Source organism: Oncorhynchus mykiss, chromosome 5, assembly GCF_013265735.2.
Source record: "Oncorhynchus mykiss isolate Arlee chromosome 5, USDA_OmykA_1.1, whole genome shotgun sequence".
Lineage (NCBI taxonomy): Eukaryota > Metazoa > Chordata > Actinopteri > Salmoniformes > Salmonidae > Oncorhynchus > Oncorhynchus mykiss.
In genome coordinates this window covers 93,777,187-93,797,402 of record NC_048569.1, presented here as the reverse complement: position 1 = coordinate 93,797,402, position 20,216 = coordinate 93,777,187, and the positions used below count along the sequence as shown (strand labels likewise).

Here is a 20,216-nt window from a genome sequence, read left to right as displayed (position 1 = left end):
TGGGAACTAACTGTTTTGGTGAAGTAATGTCTTCGTCTATAGCCCAAGTCTTGAGTGCAATGTTGTATTCCTCTACAGTACATTCATTTCTCTCACAATGGTTTATATTACAGTATATACAACATATGTTCTTTAGACTACGGCAACACTTTTGCATATTGTAGCTTCTCTACTGTTTAAACAAATTGTCAGGTCAATAAAAACAAACACGGTGACAGAACAACAAGCTTTATAAAAGGCTGACATGAGTGGCCAGGAGGACTGGTCTACAATCCACTTCAACTCATAGAATCTCTTTTCACTTCCGGTAATTCTTTTATACAAAAACAAAGTGACCTTTTCCTGACCTCTTTACAAGGGGTAAACGTAGGCGAAGTCGACGTTGTACGTGACCTGGTGTCCGTTGTCCCAGGCGTACAACTTTCCCTCCTTGGGGTTGTAGTCGATCTGTGTGGTGTAGGTGTAGTTGTTGGTGAAGGGCATCCTGGGAACCATCTGGGTGTTGGTGTGCGTGTCGAAGGCGTACGACAGGTTGGCGTCCTTCTCGTTGTAGCTGTCGACGGCGTACAGGACGCCACACACGATAAAGCAGTTCCCATAGCGGTTCCTCCTGAGGCCCGTCCTCCAGGTAGTCTCCCTCTGGGTGCTGAGGTCAGAGGGGTTCAGCCGCGTCAGGACGATCACTTCCTGTAGGAAGCCCTCATCGTCCAGTGCAGGGTAGATGACCCACAGGCCGCTCTCGTCCACTGCGAAGTCGACGTCGGAGTGACCTCGCCATTGCCATGGTGTGGAGACCTCGTGGAACACGGCGTCGTGCAGCGTGGTCCAGGCCGCCACGTAGCGCAGACGCAGGTCGAATTTGATGACGTCACGGGAGAAGGCTCGGTTGTAGTAGAAGGCTCCGTCGTAGACCACATGGCCCGTTCCGATCCAGTTGTAGGAAAGCTTGTAGGAGTTGGTGAAGCGGCCTTGTGGGGAAAGAAAACAAAGATAATGTATGGCCACAGTCAGAATCAAGATAATCATCTGAAAATAAAACCTGAATCTGGCCTCCGTATAACACTATTATAACAATCTAATGACAAGTTCCTCTCCGAGGAGGCAAGGAACATGAAGGATTGTGACATTTTTTTTGCTGCGTTCGTAACTAATAAAAAAGTTGCTAAATACCTGATTTGAAGGTCTCCATGTTGCGGAACTCCAGCAGGTTGTTTCCGTAGTAGTAGTTAGTGACGTAGATCTTGTCGTTGTTGGCCAGAGGATCCTTCATCCAGGCCCCCTCGTTCCGGCCGTAGGTGTTATGGAGGACCGGCTCAGAGATGGTGGACAGTGTGTCCTTACACTCTCCTGTGGATACACAGATTGTCAGTTAGAGCAGTGTACCCAATCACAACCCTCTCCTGGGGAACACTACCCGGACAGTCCAATCCCAACCCTCTCCTGGGGGACTGCTACCCAGACAGTCCACGTTTTGGGTTCTAACCCTGTACTGATGCACCTGATTAAACTAAATAATCATAAATCCTTAATGAATGGCATTAACCTACCCTTGTAGTATTTTAATGTTGAACGAAAAGCCATCCGGAGGAACTGACAAGAAGAACCTACCAAGCTTCCTGGTGGATGTTTGTTGTCCTGGTTCCTTTGGGTCCTCAGGGGTCCCCCTCTCCTCCTCCCAACTGATGCTATACCTGCGTCTGGCAGGCTGAGGCTGGCCGATGGTGGTGGTAGTAGAGGTGGTGGTGGTGGTAGTAGAGGTGGTGGTGGTGGCTGGTGGTCTAGTGGAGGAGGGGGTGGTCTGCCTCTGTGTTGTGGGAGACAAAGTCAGCCTAGAGCTTTCCATTGGCAATGCGGTAGTCGCTAGCAAGACCGTTGTTGTGGGCGTTTTAGGAGTTACTGTCATGGCAGCAGTTGTCGTGCCAACTGTAGTGGTCTTTGTGTTGATGGTCGAAGCCTCTGTAGTTATTGTTAGTCTTTGAGTGTTGAGCTTGTCGACTGTACTAGTGCTTACAATGGTCTCTGATAGTCTTTTGTTTTTCACTTCCAAGGCCCTGAGTGATTCCAAACCAGTGCTTTCCAAGGCCATGACAGGTGTGTCAGTCGGTCTGACTGTTGTCCGCCTCATGGTCTCCTTGGATACCGGAGTGGTTGTTGTAGTGACTGGTCCCTCTGTGGTCTGAGTGATGCTGGCTGGTTTGACCATCATGGGGATGGGCCTCTCATTTCCTCTAGTGGTGGTCTGACCAGTGGTTTGACCAGTGGTCTCAGCCATGGCTGAGTTAATATCAGCGTTCCTGGTGGCGGTGACTGTCTGGCTCTCTGCTGTATGTCCTACAGGCGACGCAGTCGTCTTAGAAGTCACTGTTGCTACAGTGTCGGGTTGCGTTTGGATGGGATGTGTTGATTGGCTGGTCTGCCTGGCCCCTCCCACTTGGTCTCTGCTCTTTGGCCGAGCAGCTCTTGGTCCCTCCTTCCCTTTGGCTCGTTGAGGGGGTCTGTGCTGAATAAGCTGCTCCTCGATGAGGTGGTTGACTGGGCCGTCGCCACTGAACGTATCATACTCAAAGACTGGTCAGAGAAAATAACACAAACAATAGTTTACACATCGGGGACAAAATTGTCAGTTTAATGTTAAACAGGAGAGACGATGACGGCCTGTAAGGTGGGCACTTCTGACTGACACCAAGACAAGTAATTCCAGCTCTCGCAAGAAATACAAAAACAGTATTAAAAAGGACAAATGACCCTGGCTGCTTGGGGACTGAGGCTCTGTGGAAATGACCCTGGCTGCTTGGGACTGAGGCTCTGTGGAAATGACCCTGGCTGCTTGGGGACTAAGGCTCTGTGGAAATGACCCTGGCTGCTTGGGACTGAGGCTCTGTGGAAATGATCCTGGCTGCTTGGGACTGAGGCTCTGTGGAAATGACCCTGGCTGCTTGGGACTTAGGCTCTGTGGAAATGACCCTGGCTGCTTGGGACTGAGGCTCTGTGGAAATGACCCTGGCTGCTTGGGACTGAGGCTCTGTGGAAATGACCCTGGCTGCTTGGGACTGAGGCTCTGTGGAAATGACCCTGGCTGCTTGGGAATGAGGCTCTGTGGAAATGACCCTGGCTGCTTGGGGACTAAGGCTCTGTGGAAATGACCCTGGCTGCTTGGGACTGAGGCTCTGTGGAAATGACCCTGGCTGCTTGGGACTGAGGCTCTGTGGAAATGACCCTGGCTGCTTGGGACTGAGGCTCTGTGGAAATGACCCTGGCTGCTTGGGACTGAGGCTCTGTGGAAATGACCCTGGCTGCTTGGGGACTTAGGCTCTGTGGAAATGACCCTGGCTGCTTGGGACTGAGGCTCTGTGGAAATGACCCTGGCTGCTTGGGGACTTAGGCTCTGTGGAAATGACCCTGGCTGCTTGGGACTTAGGCTCTGTGGAAATGACCCTGGCTGCTTGGGGACTGAGGCTCTGTGGAAATGGCCATGGCTGCTTGGGACTGAGGCTCTGTGGAAATGACCCTGGCTGCTTGGGACTGAGGCTCTGTGGAAATGACCCTGGCTGCTTGGGACTGAGGCTCTGTGGAAATGACCCTGGCTGCTTGGGACTGAGGCTCTGTGGAAATGACCCTGGCTGCTTGGGACTGAGGCTCTGTGGAAATGACCGTGGCTGCTTGGGACTGAGGCTCTGTGGAAATGACCCTGGCTGCTTGGGACTGAGGCTCTGTGGAAATGACCCTGGCTGCTTGGGGACTTAGGCTCTGTGGAAATGACCCTGGCTGCTTGGGGACTTAGGCTCGGTGGAAATGACCCTGGCTGCTTGGGACTGAGGCTCTGTGGAAATGACCCTGGCTGCTTGGGGACTTAGGCTCTGTGGAAATGACCCTGGCTGCTTGGGACTTAGGCTCTGTGGAAATGACCCTGGCTGCTTGGGACTGAGGCTCTGTGGAAATGACCCTGGCTGCTTGGGGACTTAGGCTCTGTGGAAATGACCCTGGCTGCTTGGGGACTTAGGCTCTGTGGAAATGACCCTGGCTGCTTGGGACTGAGGCTCTGTGGAAATGACCCTGGCTGCTTGGGGACTTAGGCTCTGTGGAAATTACCCTGGCTGCTTGGGACTAAGGCTCTGTGGAAATGACCCTGGCTGCTTGGGGACTTAGGCTCTGTGGAAATTACCCTGGCTGCTTGGGGACTTAGGCTCTGTGGAAATGACCCTGGCTGCTTGGGACTGAGGCTCTGTGGAAATGACCCTGGCTGCTTGGGACTGAGGCTCTGTGGAAATGACCCTGGCTGCGTGGGACTTTACAGCTGCTGTTTCAGCATAGCCAGTGACCAGCCATTAGCCAGGGACCAGCCATTCTAAATAGCAGTTTGTGGAAAAGACAGAGATAGATATGTTGTCCGTCTGATGAGGTCTATAAGATCTGAGATCTCAAAAGTCAGAACTCACAATTCTCCCCTGGCTCCCCGTCATCAGCCACCATTTGGTCAAATTTGTAGAAGGTCATCCCCCTGATCACCATCCCTTTGGGGCCAGTCTTCACCCCCTGGGACACCCTCTGGCTCTCTTGGCTGGCCCCATCCTGGGGGGTCACCTCTGGGATCACCTGGGCAGTCACCTGAGGGGTGGGGCTGGGTCCTGGTTCTGAAGCATCCGTCTTAATTAAGGGTCTGGGGGACTCGTGGCCTCCGTCAAATCTCTCCTCGTGCCTCTCCTGTCAAGTGGATGAAACATACCCATTCTTATCAGTGGTGACAAAGAAACTGTCAGAAGTATCCTGATAAACATGCACCAATGATTACACAATACCTGGCAGAAGACAGACATTACAAATTGAGTTCTGTCCTGGGTATGTTTTCTTATTCTCATTCCCCTCAAGTTGTGCCATTATTGTCAGAGTATGTTTTGATAAGTGAAAACAAGAAACATTTGAAAGGAACTGAACACACTCTTGAGACAACATATCAATATACTGAATAGTTTGATTGTAGGGTCCAGGTCCGCCCGTCCCTGCTGGACCGTTTCCCTGGTTGCATCCCAAATGGCACCCTATTCCTGATTATAGAGCACTACTTTTGGGGCGGCAGGGTAGCCTAGTGGTTAGAGCGTTGGACTAGTTAACCGTAAGGTTGCAAGATCGAATCTCCGTCGTCGTTCTGCACCTGAACAAGGCAGTTAGCCCACTGTTCCTAGGCCGTCATTGAACATAAGAATGTTACTTGCCTAGTTAAATAAAAAAAATACTTTTGACCAGGGCTCTAATTTTATTTGACCTTTAGTTAACCAGGCAAGTAAGTTAAGAACAAATTCTTATTTTCAATGACGGCCTGGGAACAGTGGGTTAACTGCCTGTTCAGGGGCAGAACGACAGAGTTACTAGTCCAACACTCTAACCACTAGGCTACCCCCTAATAGGACTAGGGCTCTTAACATGGCTATAATAGGGCTCTAATAGAGCTCACTACTCTAATAAAAAGGTCAGCGTTCGCCTGGCTGGATGCCTCTGTAATATCCACATCCACTAACCTGGCTGGATGCCTCTGTAATATCCACATCCACTAACCTGGCTGGATGCCTCTGTAATATCCACATCCACTAACCTGGCTGGATGCCTCTGTAATATCCACATCCACTAACCTGGCTGGATGCCTCTGTAATATCCACATCCACTAACCTGGCTGGATGCCTCTGTAATATCCACATCCACTAACCTGGCTGGATGCCTATGTAATATCCACATCCACTAACCTGGCTGGATGCCTCTGTAATATCCACATCCACTCCTATACCGGATGAATAATCCACTGGACCTGCCAAACCACAAATTACTGTGTTTATTATCTGAAATATATAATGTGCCGTTATATAAAAGTCTGAGTTTATTGGGGAGAAAGGTGTGGAAAAAAACATGGCCGTTCTTGGTCGTTTTGTTGAAGGAACAACGTGACATGGCTAATATCAACATCATTATTTGCAGCCTACTTGGTGTGGGAACTGTTTCCTGTCTTCCCAGCAGTCTACTTGGTGTGGGAACTGTTTCCTGTCTTCCCAGCAGCCTACTTGGTGTGGGAATTACTGGCTGTCTTCTCAGCAGCCTACTTGGTGTGTGAACTGTTTCCTGTCTTCCCAGCAGCCTACTTGGTGTGGGAACTACTGCCTGTCTTCCCAGCAGCCTACTTGGTGTGTGAACTGTTTCCTGTCTTCCCAGCAGGCTACTTGGTGTGGGAACTACTGCCTGTCTTCCCAGCAGCCTACTTGGTGTGTGAACTGCCTGTCTTCCCAGCAGCCTACTTGGTGTGGGAACTACTGCCTGTCTTCCCAGCAGCCTACTTGGTGTGTGAACTGTTTCATGTCTTCCCAGCAGCCTACTTGGTGTGGGAACTACTGCCTGTCTTCCCAGCAGCCTACTTGGTGTCGGAACTACTGCCTGTCTTCTCAGCAGCCTACTTGGTGTGGGAACTACTGCCTGTCTTCTCAGCAGCCTACTTGGTGTGGGAACTGTTTCCTGTCTTCCCAGCAGTCTACTTGGTGTGGGAACTACTGCTTGTCTTCTCAGCAGCCTACTTGGTGTGTGAACTGCTGACTGTCATCCCAGCAGCCTATTTTGTGTGGGAATTACTGCCTGTCTTCCCAGCAGCCTACTTGGTGTGGGAACTACTGCCTGTCTTCCCAGCAGCCTACTTGGTGTGTGAACTGTTTCCTGTCTTCCCAGCAGCCTACTTGGTGTGGGAACTACTGCCTGTCTTCCCAGCAGCATACTTGGTGTGGGAACTACTGCCTGTCTTCTCAGCAGCCTACTTGGTGTGGGAACTGTTTCCTGTCTTCCCAGCGGTCTACTTGGTGTGGGAACTACTGCCTGTCTTCTCAGCAGCCTACTTGGTGTGGGAACTGTTTCCTGTCTTCCCAGCAGTCTACTTGGTGTGGGAACTACTGCCTGTCTTCCCAGCAGCCTACTTGGTGTGGGAACTACTGCCTGTCTTCCCAGCAGCCTAGTTGGTGTGTGAACTGTTGTCCGTCTTCCCAGCAGCCTACTTGGTGTGGGAACTGCTGACTGTCTTCCCAGCAGCCTAGTTGGTGTGTGAACTGTTGTCCGTCTTCCCAGCAGCCTACTTGGTGTGGGAACTACTGACTGCTTATAACTTGCAGATGATTGTTGACACATCAACCAGGATTTAAGGGGCAGATTAACGTAGGACTCTTGTCATTTTGGTAATCGGTGCCTGTATTGGAGGGGGAGTGGTTTCTCCTCTCCTAGGCAATCAGCAATTAGTACAAGGAGGTGTGCTCTTCACCTCTGCTAGGCAACTGGCAAATAGTGTTAGTACTTCAGTCTCCCCTGGTTTTTCAGCGGGAGCTATAAGTGGCGGTCTCGTCTGCAAAAGTAAGACCGTCGCCAAAACTAGGATGGTTATGCCGCGTTGTTCTGCGGAGTTGTTCGAGGAAGGAACTAGAGGAAGGCTCCAGTCTCTCACTTGAGTATCTTACCTAGTTATTTTGTGTGTTTTCTATACCTGTTCTCTCCTCTTCCTGTGGGCTTTACAGACGCTGCAACTCTTCTAATTGAGTTTACCCTGAGCGCACAACCGATGTGGAGTTCCTGGTCTCTGGCGGCGTTTGGAACTGCCGATCTGCGGTCAAGAGTTCCTCTCAGCCTATTCTGCCATTCAGTCCCTGACGGAGACATGGATCACCTCAGAGAACACTGCTACTCCAGCTGCTCTCTCTACATCTGACTACGTTTTCTCTCATAGTCCGAGAGCATCTGGTCGTCACGGCTGCAGCACAGCCCTACTCAATTCTCCTAACTGGAGATTTTCATTTTTCTCACCTGTCCAGCTCCTCATTTGAATTCCATGCTGTCACTGTCACTTGTCCACTCAAGCATGACATTGTTGTAATCTATCATCCACCAGGTGCCTTTGAAGAGTTCCTTAATGAGTTTGACACCTTGAATGAGCTCATTTCCTGACGATGGCTCACCGCTCTTCGTACTTGGCAACTTCAACCTCCCGATGTCTGTCTTCGATCAATTTCTTTCAAACTCTCTCGTTCCCTTCCTTGCCTCTTTTGACCTCACCCTTTCACAGTCCCCTCCCACTTTCACAGTCCCCTCCCACGTTCACAGTCCCCGCCCACTTTCACAGTCCCCTCCCACTGACAAAGCAGGCAAGTCGATTGACATCTTTACTAGAGGCTGTTCTCCTACTAATCTCACTGCAACCGCCCTCCAGGTATATGATCACTATTTTGTTTCCTTTTCTCTCCCATCTCTCCTCCTACCCACGCAGCCCCTACCCATCTCTCCTCCTACCCACGCAGCCCCTACCCATCTCTCCTCCTACCCACGCAGCCCCTACCCATCTCTCCTCCTACCCATGCAGCCCCTACCCATCTCTCCTCCAATCCTACCCATCTCTCCTCTAACCCACGCAGCCCCTACCCATCTCTCCTCCAACCCTACCCTCTCAGCCCCTACCCATCTCTCCTCCAACCCTACCCTCTCAGCCCCTACCCATCTCTCCTCCAACCCTACCCTCTCAGCCCCTACCCATCTCTCCTCCAACCCTACCCTCTTAGCCCCTACCCATCTCTCCTCCTACCCTCTCAGCCCCTACCCATCTCTCCTCCTACCCTCTCAGCCCCTACCCATCTCTCCTCCTACCCACGCAGCCCCTACCCATCTCTCCACCTACCCACGCAGCCCCTACCCATCTCTCCTCCAATCCTACCCATCTCTCCTCCAATCCTACCCATCTCTCCTCCAATCCTACCCATCTCTCCTCTAACCCACTCAGCCCCTACCCATCTCTCCTCCAATCCTACCCATCTCTCCTCCAATCCTACCCATCTCTCCTCCAATCCTACCCATCACTCCTCCAACCCTACCCATCACTCCTCCAACCCACTCAGCCCCTACCCATCTCTCCTCCAACCCACGCAGCCCCTACCCATCTCTCCTCCTACCCACGCAGCCCCTACCCATCTCTCCTCCAATCCTACCCATCTCTCCTCCAATCCTACCCATCTCTCCTCCAACCCTACCCATCACTCCTCCTACCCACACAGCCCCTACCCATCTCTCCTCCTACCCACGCAGCCCCTACCCATCTCTCCTCCAATCCTACCCATCTCTCCTCCAATCCTACCCATCTCTCCTCCAATCCTACCCATCACTCCTCCAACCCTACCCATCACTCCTCCAACCCACTCAGCCCCTACCCATCTCTCCTCCAACCCACTCAGCCCCTACCCATCTCTCCTCCAACCCTACCCTCTCAGCCCCTACCCATCTCTCCTCCAACCCTACCCATCTCTCCCTTCTGCTAAATCCTTCTCCCTCCTGATTACGCCTCTTCAAACCTACTCTCCTCCCTTTCCGCATCCTATGATTCGCACTGTCCCCGTACCTTCCCGGCCGGCTCGGCCCTCCCCTCCTGCTCCGTGGCTGAGTTTCTCATTGCGAGCTCGGAACAGGGCAGTTGAGCAAAAATGGAGGAAAACTAAACTTTCGGAGGACCTTCTTCCTCTCTACCTTCTCATCTGCTGCTGAAGCCACTTTCTATCACTTTACATTTTAAACTTCTGCCTCTAACCCTAGGAAACTCTTTAACACCTTCTCCTCCCTCCTCCACCCCCCTCTCTCTCTGCGGGAGACTTTGTCAACCACTTTGAAAAGAAAGTTGACGACATCCGCTCCTCATTCACTCAGCCTATTGAGTCCACTGGTCCCACTCACACAGAACTACCCTACGCCTCCACTTCTTTCTCCCCTCTCTCTCCAGATGACATCCTGCGATTTAGTGAGGTCTGACCTCCCGTCAACCTGCCCACTCGACCCCCATCTCATCCTCCCTTCTCCAGACCATCTCTGGAGAACTTATCCCATTCCACACTTCCCTCATCAACTCATCCCTGACCCCTGGCTGTGTTCCATCCTCATCAACTCATCCCTGACCACTGGCTGTGTTCCATCCTCATCAACTCATCCCTGACCACTGGCTGTGTTCCATCCTCATCAACTCATCCCTGACCACTGGCTGTGTTCCATCCTCATCAACTCATCCCTGACCACTGGCTGTGTTCCATCCTCATCAACTCATCCCTGACCACTGGCTGTGTTCCATCCTCATCAACTCATCCCTGACCACTGGCTGTGTTCCATCCTCATCAACTCATCCCTGACCACTGGCTGTGTTCCATCCTCATCAACTCATCCCTGACCACTGGCTGCGTCCCATCTGACTTCAAAATTATCTCTCCCAGAACGATCTTCTTGACCCTAACCAGCCAGGCTACAAGATGGGTCACTCAACCAAGACTGCTTTTCTCTGTGTCAAGACTGCCCTTCTCTGTGTCAAGACTGCCCTTCTCTGTGTTACGGAGGCTCTCTGTCAAAGCTGACTTTCTCTCGTCTGTTCTCATCCTTCTAGAGCTATCTGCTGCCTTCGACACCTGGGACCATCAGATCCTCCTCTCCACCCTCTCAGGGCTGGGCGTCTCAGGCTCTGCACACTCTGAGATTGCAACCTACCTTGCAGGCCGCTCCTACCAGGTGACGTAGAGAGGATATGTGTCTGCACTACATACACTCACTACTGGTGTCCCCCAGGGCTCGGTTCTTGGCCCTCTCTTTTTCTCTCTATACACCAAGTCACTCGTCTCCATCATCTCCTCACATGGTTACACATAGTATTGCTATGTGGATGGCACTCAACAATTTTTATCCTTTCCCTCTTCTGACACCCAGGTGGCGACATGCATCTCTGCGTGCCTGGCAGATATCTCAGCTTGGATGTTGGCCCACCACCTCAAGCTCAACCTCGACAAGACAGAGCTGCTCCTCCTCCCGGGGAATGCCTGCCAGCTCAAAGACCTCTCCATCACGATTGATAACTCAACAGTGTCACCCTCCCAGAGTGCAAAGAACCTTGGTATGACCCTGGACTAAACCCTGTCGTTCTCTGCAAATATCAAAGCAGTGATTCACTCCTGCAGGTTCATGCTCTACAACATCCGTATAGTACGACCCTACCTCACACAGGAAGCGGCACAGGTCCTAATCCAGGGACTTATCTCCCGTCTTGACTACTGCAACTCGCTGTTGGCTGGGCTCCCCGCTTGTGCCATCAAACCCCTGCGACTTATCCAGAACGCTGCAGCCCGCCTGGTGTTCAACCTTCCCAAGCTCTCCCATCCCACTCCTCCGCACTCTCTACTGGCTTCCAGTCAGAGCTTGCATCCACTATGGTGCTTGCCTACGGAACAGCAAGAGGAACTGCCCCTCCCTACCTTCAGGCTATGCTCAAACCCTACACCCCGAGCACTCCGTTCTGCCACCTCTGGTCTCTTGGCATCCCACCCCTACGGGAGGGCAGCTCCTGCTCAGCCCAGTCCAAGCTCTTCTCTGTCCTGGCACCCCAATGGTGGAACCAGCTTACCCCTGAAGCTGGGACACTGCCCATCTCACAAATGTACCTAAACCCTACCTCTTCAAAGAGTATACACTTTCAAGGAGCGGGACACTAATCCGGACGATTCTAATAAATCCCGCTATGCCCTCAGACGAACCATCAAACAGGCAAAACGTCAATACACGACTAAGATTGAATCCTACTACACCGGCTCTGACACTCATCGGATATGACAGGGCATTCAAACTATTACAGACTACAAAGGGAAACCCAGCCATGACGAGTGAAATGCCTTTTATGCTCGCTTCGAGGCAAGCAACACTGAAGCATGCATGATAGCACCAGCTGTTCCGGACGACTGTGTGATCAAGCTCTCCATAGCTGATGTGAGCAAGACCTTGAAACAGGTCAACATTCACAAGGCCAGACGGATTACCAGGACATGTACTCAAAGCATGAGCAGACCAACTGGCAGGTGTCTTCACCGACATTTTCAACCTCTCTCTGACCGAGTCTGTAATACCGACAGACAAGCAGACATCCATAGTCCCTGTACCTAGGAAAGCGAAGGTAACCTGCCTAAATGACTACCGCCCCGTAGCACTCACGTCGGTAGCCATGGCTCACATCAACACCATCATCCCGGAAACCCTAGACCCAATCCAATTTGCATACCGCTCCAAAAGATCCACAGATGATGCAATATCAATCGCACTCCACACTGGAAGGAAGGAACCTAATGTGAGAATGCTGTTCATTGGCTACAGCTCAGCGTTCAACACCATAGTGCCCACAAAGCTCATCACTAAGCTAAGGACCCTGGGACTAAACACCTCTCTCTGCAACTGGATCCTGGACTTCCTGATGAACTGCCCCAAAGTGGTAAGGGTAGGCAACAACACATCTGCCACGCTGATCCTTAACACAGGGGCCCCTCAGGGGTGCGTGCTTAGTCCCCTCCCGTACTCCCTGTTCACCCACGACTGCGTGGCCAAGCACGACTCCAACACCATCATTAAGTTTGCTGACGACACAACAGTGGTAGGCCTGATCACTGACAACGATGAGACAGCCTATAGGGAGGAGGTCAGAGACCTGGCCATGTTATGCCAGGATAACAACCTCTCCCTCAAAATGATCAAGAAAAAGGAGCTGATCGTGGACTACAGGAAAAGGAGGGCCGAACACAGCCCCATTGACATCGACGGGGCTGTAGTGGAGCGGGTCGAGAGTTTCAAGTTCCTTGGTGTCAACATCACCAACAAACTATCATGGCCCAAACACACCAAGACAGTCGTGAAGAGGGCATGACAGCACCTTTTCCCCCTCAGAAGACTTGGCATGGGTCCCCAGATTCTAAAAAGGTTCTACAGCTGCACCATCGAGAGCATCCTGACCGGTTTCAACACCGCCTGGTATGACAACTGCTCTGCATCCGACCGGAAGTCGCTACAGAGGGTAGTGCGTACTGCCCAGTACATCACTGGGGCCAACATTCCTGCCATCCAGGACCTCTATACCAGTCGGTGTCATAGAAATTATCACGACTCCAGTCACAGACTGTTCTCACTGCTACCACAAATGATACCGGAGCACCAAGTCTAGGTCCAAAAGACTCCTTAACAGCTTCTACCCCCAAACCATAAGACTGCTGAACAATTAATCAAATAGCCACCTGGACTATTTACATTGACCCCGATCACTGCCCTGGGGAATTGGGATATTTTTTAGACCAGAGTTTCTCCTATTGGCCCTCCAACACCACTTCCAGCAGCATTTGGTCTCCCATTCAGGGACCAACCCTGCTTAGCTTCAGAGGCAAGCCAGCGGCGAATGCAGAGTGGTATGCTGTTGGCATGAAGAAAGTAATACAATGGGATCCCAATGTGTTGTTTTTTTGTAAAGCCACTCGAGATCATTGGTGCTGCAGTGTTACCAAACCTGATGACCCCCAGATCCTACCCACCTCTTTATTCTGATAGGCTGTAGCCACATCACTCAGTCTCTTCTTCTCCTGCCTCAGGGGGAGTGAGGGGGATGGTGTCTCCTTCACCTGCTGTGGCTGGATAGAGGGTCTCCTCTCTTGGCCTGGACCAGCCTCATCCTGGCTGTGGTTCTGAGAGACTGCTTGGTTCTAGTTGGACACATATAGGATGTTTTCTTATGGTAAAATAATGATGACAATGTTTGTCAGTGCTTTATAATAGACTGTATCTCATTCACAAGCAGCTACATTTAAATAAATATCAGGCACTCAATAAGTGAGCATGTTTTCTGGGAAATGGGACCTTGGCCAAAGAAGGGTGTTTTTCAAGACATAAAATGTCTGTAACTCACTATTTGTATTTATTTCACCTTTATTTAACCAGGTAGGCTAGTTGAGAACAAGTTATCATTTACAACTGCGACCTGGCCAAGATAAAGCAAAGCAGTGCGACACATACAACAACACTGAGTTACATATGGAATGAACAAAACCAACAGTCAATTATACAGTAGGTAAATATATATACAGCATGTGCAAATGAGGTAGGATAAGGGAGATAAGGCAATAAATAGGCCATGGTGGCGAAGTAATTACAATATAGCAATTAAAACACTGGAATGGTAGGATGTGCAGAAGATGAATGTGCAAGTTCAGATACTGGGGTGCAAAGGAGCAAAATAAATAAATAAATACAGTATGGGGATGAGGTAGTTGGATGGGCTATTTACAGATGAGATATGTGCAGTGATCTGTGAGCTGCTCTGACAGCCGGTGCTTAAAGCTAGTGAGGGAGGTAAGAGTCTCTATCAAGAAAAGTTATGCTTCAGGCATAATTCATTTCTAATTTCCATCACTTAAATGGAGTGTGTTGGACACGACTTTCAGGTCCATAAAGGCCAGTCGCCTGTGGCATGCATCAGAACCACTAATAAAGCAGAGCAATGGCTCCTGGGAGACCCATTCTAGTCTAAGTGATTGGTTTCCTTCCATTCAACTGGCCCGTCTGGTTGTTCTAATCTACAACATACAGTATACACCCAGTCTACTTACTGTATCATATGGAGTTCTGTTTTCATTCAGTGTGTGGGCGTGCTGCTGTGCTCACCACATCTCAGATTCACTGTATGTGCCCGTCAGCCCATGATGTATATAGTCTACTCTTTACAGGCAGGACTTACCTTTTCAATGTTTTCCACACGGTCCAGGAGCTTAGTGGTGACGGAGTGGAGCTTCAGGAGATCCAGGCCATAGAAGGATCCCTCCAGCAATTCGGTAATCATGGAGAGCTAGAACGGATGAAGTCATTTCCATCAGACGGGTTTGCTCTCATTCTGAGCACAGCACAGGCATGCCACAATCAAACTATTTCCCACAGCCCATCCATAGAGATTACTCTCTCAGCACAGACATGCCATAAAACTCCATAGCCCATCCATGAGTATAAAATTCAAAATTGAACATCCAAATCGTCAAATGAATCCTAAAAAAGGTGTCAGAAGACAGAAGCTGCAGTGACACTGAGGAGGACACAGACAGAGCCACCGTTTGTAATATGATTGAGTGGATCCAGGCGAGATCACCTTGATGTTATCCTTCCCAGATTCCCGTAGCTGCTTCAACCTGAAGTCCCCCTCGCAGGGATTGACCGCCGACGGAGGAGCGATGCAGGCGCACTTGCACTCTGGCCCCGAGGTGATAGTCTCTACGGTGTAGTAGTCCTGCGCCGTGCCGCTGCCCTCTTCTATCCGCCGGCAGGCGCTCCTGCTCAGGGGTCTGACAACACATTTACAGCGACAGTCTGAGCCTTCGGAGAGGGCTTTCACTTTGTCATAATCACCCAGCAGCTACAAAGAGAAGAGGACGGACGCATTTTCCACCACGTATAATCAGAACACATTTTACTTGATAGAAATGCATCTTGACCATATGTTCAGTATAGGAATGCATTCAGTAAATGCATGCTTTCAGTATTGCCATGTTTCAGTATAGGCATGTTTTCAGTATTGGCATGCATTCAGTAAAGGCATGTTTTCACTATAGGCATGCGTTCAGTATAGGCATGTTTTCACTATAGGCATGCCTTCAGTGCCACCATATATTATCCATTTTAAAATACTGATTCAATATTGACTAATGCAAATAGATCTGTTGACATGAACAACTCTTCCAGTTGATTATAGGCTAGGTGATGTCACCATGGACCTACCTGAGTCAGAATGTTATGATGCGTGTCCATCTCTTCCTGTAGCGTGTCATTCTCATCTCCAAGGTCCTCTTTATGTTCGGGGTTAATCCCAGGATTAGTGTCCGCAGGTATGGCCGTGCCCGCGCACTCCTTTGGGGCAGCTGAACATAACGCCAAAAACACGCACCAAATTACGCACAGGAAAGCCCTTTCACGCATCATGTAGGCTAAGGCCCAGACGAAGGAAAAATCTGCATAAAAAATATTTTTTTAAACTGCCTTTCACTTTAAATTTGAGATTGTATTTTCATTTGATCCCATACGAATTGCATCTTTCTATTTCATCAGCAAATCGCCTTTTCCTGCTTGGTAAGTGAAAAGCAAGTGTTTTATGGTCCTCTGTGTGTGTGTGTGTGTGTGTAAGTGCATCTGCTGGGAGTGACTGCGGGGGATGAGAGGGACTGGGCTCAGTGCGCCGGAGTCCTAGGACGGACGAGAGAAAGGAGAGGACCTGAAAGAACCAGGGGCAAGGAGGAGTTTAACTGCTGCAAATGCCAAGTGGCACACACAATGAATACATAAAATGACGGCCATGTTGGAAATATTAGAATGAATACGTGTGTCCATTTAAAAATGGTTGAATCATGACAATGTCCGCCACATACATTTTGTGAGTAGTTTATCTTTAAAATAGTTTATGAAGCAACTTTCCTAGACAGAAGAGAATGAACCAAGCTACAGCCATGCGATATATGGTCTTTGGTGCCCTCTGGTGGTACGTCGCGAGGCAGACCAAACACTACTTTGTACCTGTCATTTAGCCATTTCTATATTTCTGGAGAACGAGCCAGCCCATGAAATACACACTCATTCTACGAAGAACACAATACACACATTCCCCATATTTTATTATTTCCATTTAAGGCACATTGTTCTCGCCAAAGTCCTTGACAGGTGAGGCAATCTGGGTAATCTTGACAAAGTAAACCCCTGGTTACATCAAAACACACACACACACACACACACCTCTTCGATAGACATATATAGATAGGATCATTAAAATATGAGAGTAAACAGACTCATAATAATCACATCCTTCATTATTAACCCAATCTCATTCATGCTGTACATACAATACACACCCTGCAGTGTCTCCCTGATCACTAATTACTACATTACTGCAATGTCTCTCTGGGTGTGTTTTCTTTTCTCCTTCTTGTCTCTGCCTTTTGTAGTAGACTTATAAACTTATAAAGTGGCAAGTGGTCAACCATTGCTGTTCTATTCACGTCCCTGTGCGCTGTGACCATTAAAACATCACAACTGATGATGATGAAAGTTTCATATAGTTGATTGATTGGAGTATTAGAAGGTTTGTTTGGGTGCCAGTCTTCCTGCTCAACTCCCTATGGAACTGTGACACAGCCCCTCTGCTCTATCCTCTCCTCTGCTGCCACTGGCAGAACCAGGTGGGAGATGCGGCTCCACAGACCACTAAACTTGTCCAGGTCCATCAAGTCAAAGGCGGCCGGCTGGTCAGAGAAGAGGAACTTGTCCTGCAGGTGGTCATCCACCATCTCCTCCACGGCACTCAGTCCCAGGCTGGCCGGCAGCTCCTCCTCACCCCCCAGCAGCACGGTGAAGATGAGCAAGGCCTCTTTGTAGGCTGCGTTCTCGTGGTCACAGTAGCGGTAGAATATGATCGTGGAACCTGGGGGCAGCTCCTCGAAGCGGTGGATGACGGCTACGGGCTGGTCCCCCTCGAAGGCTTCCCCCAGCTGGGTGTCGATGTCCAGCTTGACCTGGTCGCTGTCCTGGCCAGCCTTGCTGGCCCCGTCGATGTGGAGGATGGACGAGGTGTTGAAGGCAGAGGAGAAGGCGGAGGCTAGCTGCAGGGCAAGGCAGTGCAGCGTCTTCTCCCCCCTGCGGCCTGCTGTCAGCATCAGGCTGACTGGCTCCGTGGGCCGGGTCGTCTGGAGGTGCCTCTCCAGGTGGATCCTGCTCCTCCTCCACAGCTCAGAGCGCTGCCCAGGGAAAGCCACCTCCACCTTCTTCAACGCTCTGTGGAAGGTCTCTGTTCGGTTGAACACTGTGTTCTCAGGGAGAGACTTAGGGATGAAGCTCACAGCCACAGCCAGCAGCAACACTACAAGGCCTACAAGGAGCATCGGAATTTTCGCATAACCTGTAGAAAAAGAATAGTTTAGAATTAGTCATGAGGGAGAATATATATATTTTTTAAAACACTATAGCCTATTTCCTTGAATTGCAAGTGCCACATCAAATCAGTCAGAGACTACCTAGTGTCTACTAACCAATGAAAACAGAAAGGAAGTGGCAGTGGTATTCACGTTCTTTAGTAGCCCTCTGGTCTGTGATGAGGAGTGGAATCTGGGGCTCTACAGCTCCATCCTTATCTTCCTCTTCAGAGCCTCTCTCACTGCTCTTCACTTGGGCAGTGGTGTTGTTCTCCTCTGGATCACGACCTGGCTGTTCCATCACTGCAGCAGAAGGCCCAGTCTCCTTTTTTACTAGAGCTACGGGAAACACAGAGGACGGACACAATAAGCAGTGCCTGGTGAAAGTATACACACCTCTTGCACCTCTCTGATTCAGAGGGGTTGGGTTAAATGTGGAGGATACACTTCAGTTGTACAACTGACTAGGTATCCCCCTTTCCCATTTTACTGCCATCAATTTAAATAACAAAAATAGATGAAATTAGATGTTTTTCCTACCGATCTACACAATCTACTCCACATTTTCAAAGGTAAAGAAATGACAGATTTTAGATGGAGATGTCTTGATTGTGTCTGTCTTTATACCCCAGAGTTCATGCTTGGTGGAAGCATCGTTGGCAGCCATTACAGAAGTAAATCATTTTGAATAAGATTCTACCAAGATCGCACAACATTCAGTGTACAAAACATTACATCTAAAAAGGGATTACATTTGATTGTTTTACCCTACAGATCTACTCCACATTTACAAAGTGAAACAAAATCCACTCCAAATCATCCATTCTGTTTGCAACAAAGACGTAAAGTAATACTGTAAGACAACACTGAAAATACATTTACTTGTTGGCCTAAATTACAAACTAGATTGGGTCAAATCCAATACAACAGAGTAAAACCCTCTGCATGTTCGAGTATTGTGATGGCAGCAGTTATGGGTATGCTTGTCACCAGCAGGGACTGGGGTGTTTGTCAGGATCAGAAGAAATATGAAAGGAACAAAGCTCAGGTAAAACCCACCTCAGTCTTCTGAAAACTAAAACTATCCCAGGTTTAGAATTAAACTAAATATTTATTTATTTTTTTTTTATTTTACCTTTATTTAACCAGGTAGGCAAGTTGAGAACAAGTTCTCATTTACAATTGCGACCTGGCCAAGATAAAGCAAAGCAGTTCGACAGATACAACAACACAGAGTTACACATGGAGTAAAACAAACATACAGTCAATAATAAAGTATAAACAAGTCTATATACAATGTGAGCAAATGAGGTGAGAAGGGAGGTAAAGGCAAAAAAAGGCCTTGGTGGCAAGGTAAATACAATATAGCAAGTAAAACACTGGAATGGTAGTTTTGCAATGGAAGAATGTGCAAAGTAGAAATAAAAATAATGGGGTGCAAAGGAGCAAAATAAATAAATAAATTAAATACAGTTGGGAAAGAGGTAGTTGATAGGGCTAAATTATATGTGGGCTATGTACAGGTGCAGTAATCTGTGAGCTGCTCTGACAGTTGGTGCTTAAAGCTAGTGAGGGAGATAAGAGTTTCCAGTTTCAGAGATTTTTGTAGTTCGTTCCAGTCATTGGCAGCAGAGAACTGGAAAGAGAGGCGGCCAAAGAAAGAATTGGTTTTGGGGGTGACTAGAGAGATATACCTGCTGGAGCGTGTGCTACAGGTGGGAGATGCTATGGTGACCAGCGAGCTGAGATAAGGGGGGACTTTACCTAGCAGGGTCTTGTAGATGACATGGAGCCAGTGGGTTTGGCGACGAGTATGAAGCGAGGGCCAGCCAACGAGAGCGTACAGGTCGCAATGGTGGGTAGTGTATGGGGCTTTGGTGACAAAACGGATTGCACTGTGATAGACTGCATCCAGTTTGTTGAGTAGGGTATTGGAGGCTATTTTGTAAATTACATCGCCAAAGTCGAGGATTGGTAGGATGGTCAGTTTTACAAGGGTATGTTTGGCAGCATGAGTGAAGGATGCTTTGTTGCGAAATAGGAAGCCAATTCTAGATTTAACTTTGGATTGGAGATGTTTGATATGGGTCTGGAAGGAGAGTTTACAGTCTAACCAGACACCTAAGTATTTGTAGTTGTCCACGTATTCTAAGTCAGAGCCGTCCAGAGTAGTGATGTTGGACAGGCGGGTAGGTGCAGGTAGTGATCGGTTGAAGAGCATGCATTTAGTTTTACTTGTATTTAAGAGCAGTTGGAGGCCACGGAAGGAGAGTTGTATGGCATTGAAGCTTGCCTGGAGGGTTGTTAACACAGTGTCCAAAGAAGGGCCGGAAGTATACAGAATGGTGTCGTCTGCGTAGAGGTGGATCAGAGACTCACCAGCAGCAAGAGCGACCTCATTGATGTATACAGAGAAGAGAGTCGGTCCAAGAATTGAACCCTGTGGCA

General features: G+C 49.3%; 2 protein-coding genes across 9 annotated transcripts in view; both read right to left on the bottom strand.

Moving 5' to 3' along the window:
- Positions 1–96: 96 nt before the first annotated feature.
- Positions 97–16,056, bottom strand: olfml2ba (olfactomedin-like 2Ba). Its single transcript, XM_036978880.1, has 8 exons — positions 15,592–16,056; positions 14,966–15,229; positions 14,564–14,671; positions 13,365–13,532; positions 4,437–4,701; positions 1,609–2,568; positions 1,171–1,347; positions 97–968 (listed from the first exon to the last, which is right to left on the bottom strand). The coding sequence occupies exons 1-8, from the start codon at positions 15,790–15,792 to the stop codon at positions 352–354; spliced, it is 2,760 nt and encodes a 919-aa protein (XP_036834775.1). The 5' UTR covers positions 15,793–16,056; the 3' UTR covers positions 97–351.
- Positions 16,057–16,461: 405 nt separating this feature from the next.
- LOC110524846 (midasin) overlaps positions 16,462–20,216 on the bottom strand; it is a 58,282-nt gene continuing 54,527 nt past the window's right edge. For 6 of the 8 annotated variants that reach the window (XM_036978872.1, XM_036978874.1, XM_036978875.1 and 3 more), the window contains 2 exons: positions 17,886–18,107; positions 16,462–17,755 (listed from right to left, as the gene is read on the bottom strand). In XM_036978872.1, coding sequence (XP_036834767.1) covers positions 16,977–17,755; positions 17,886–18,107 — 1,001 coding nt within the window. In that variant the 3' untranslated portion in view covers positions 16,462–16,976. The remainder of the gene's footprint in view (positions 17,756–17,885; positions 18,108–20,216) is intronic. The other 2 variants (XM_036978873.1, XM_036978877.1) reach the window with 2 other exon arrangements.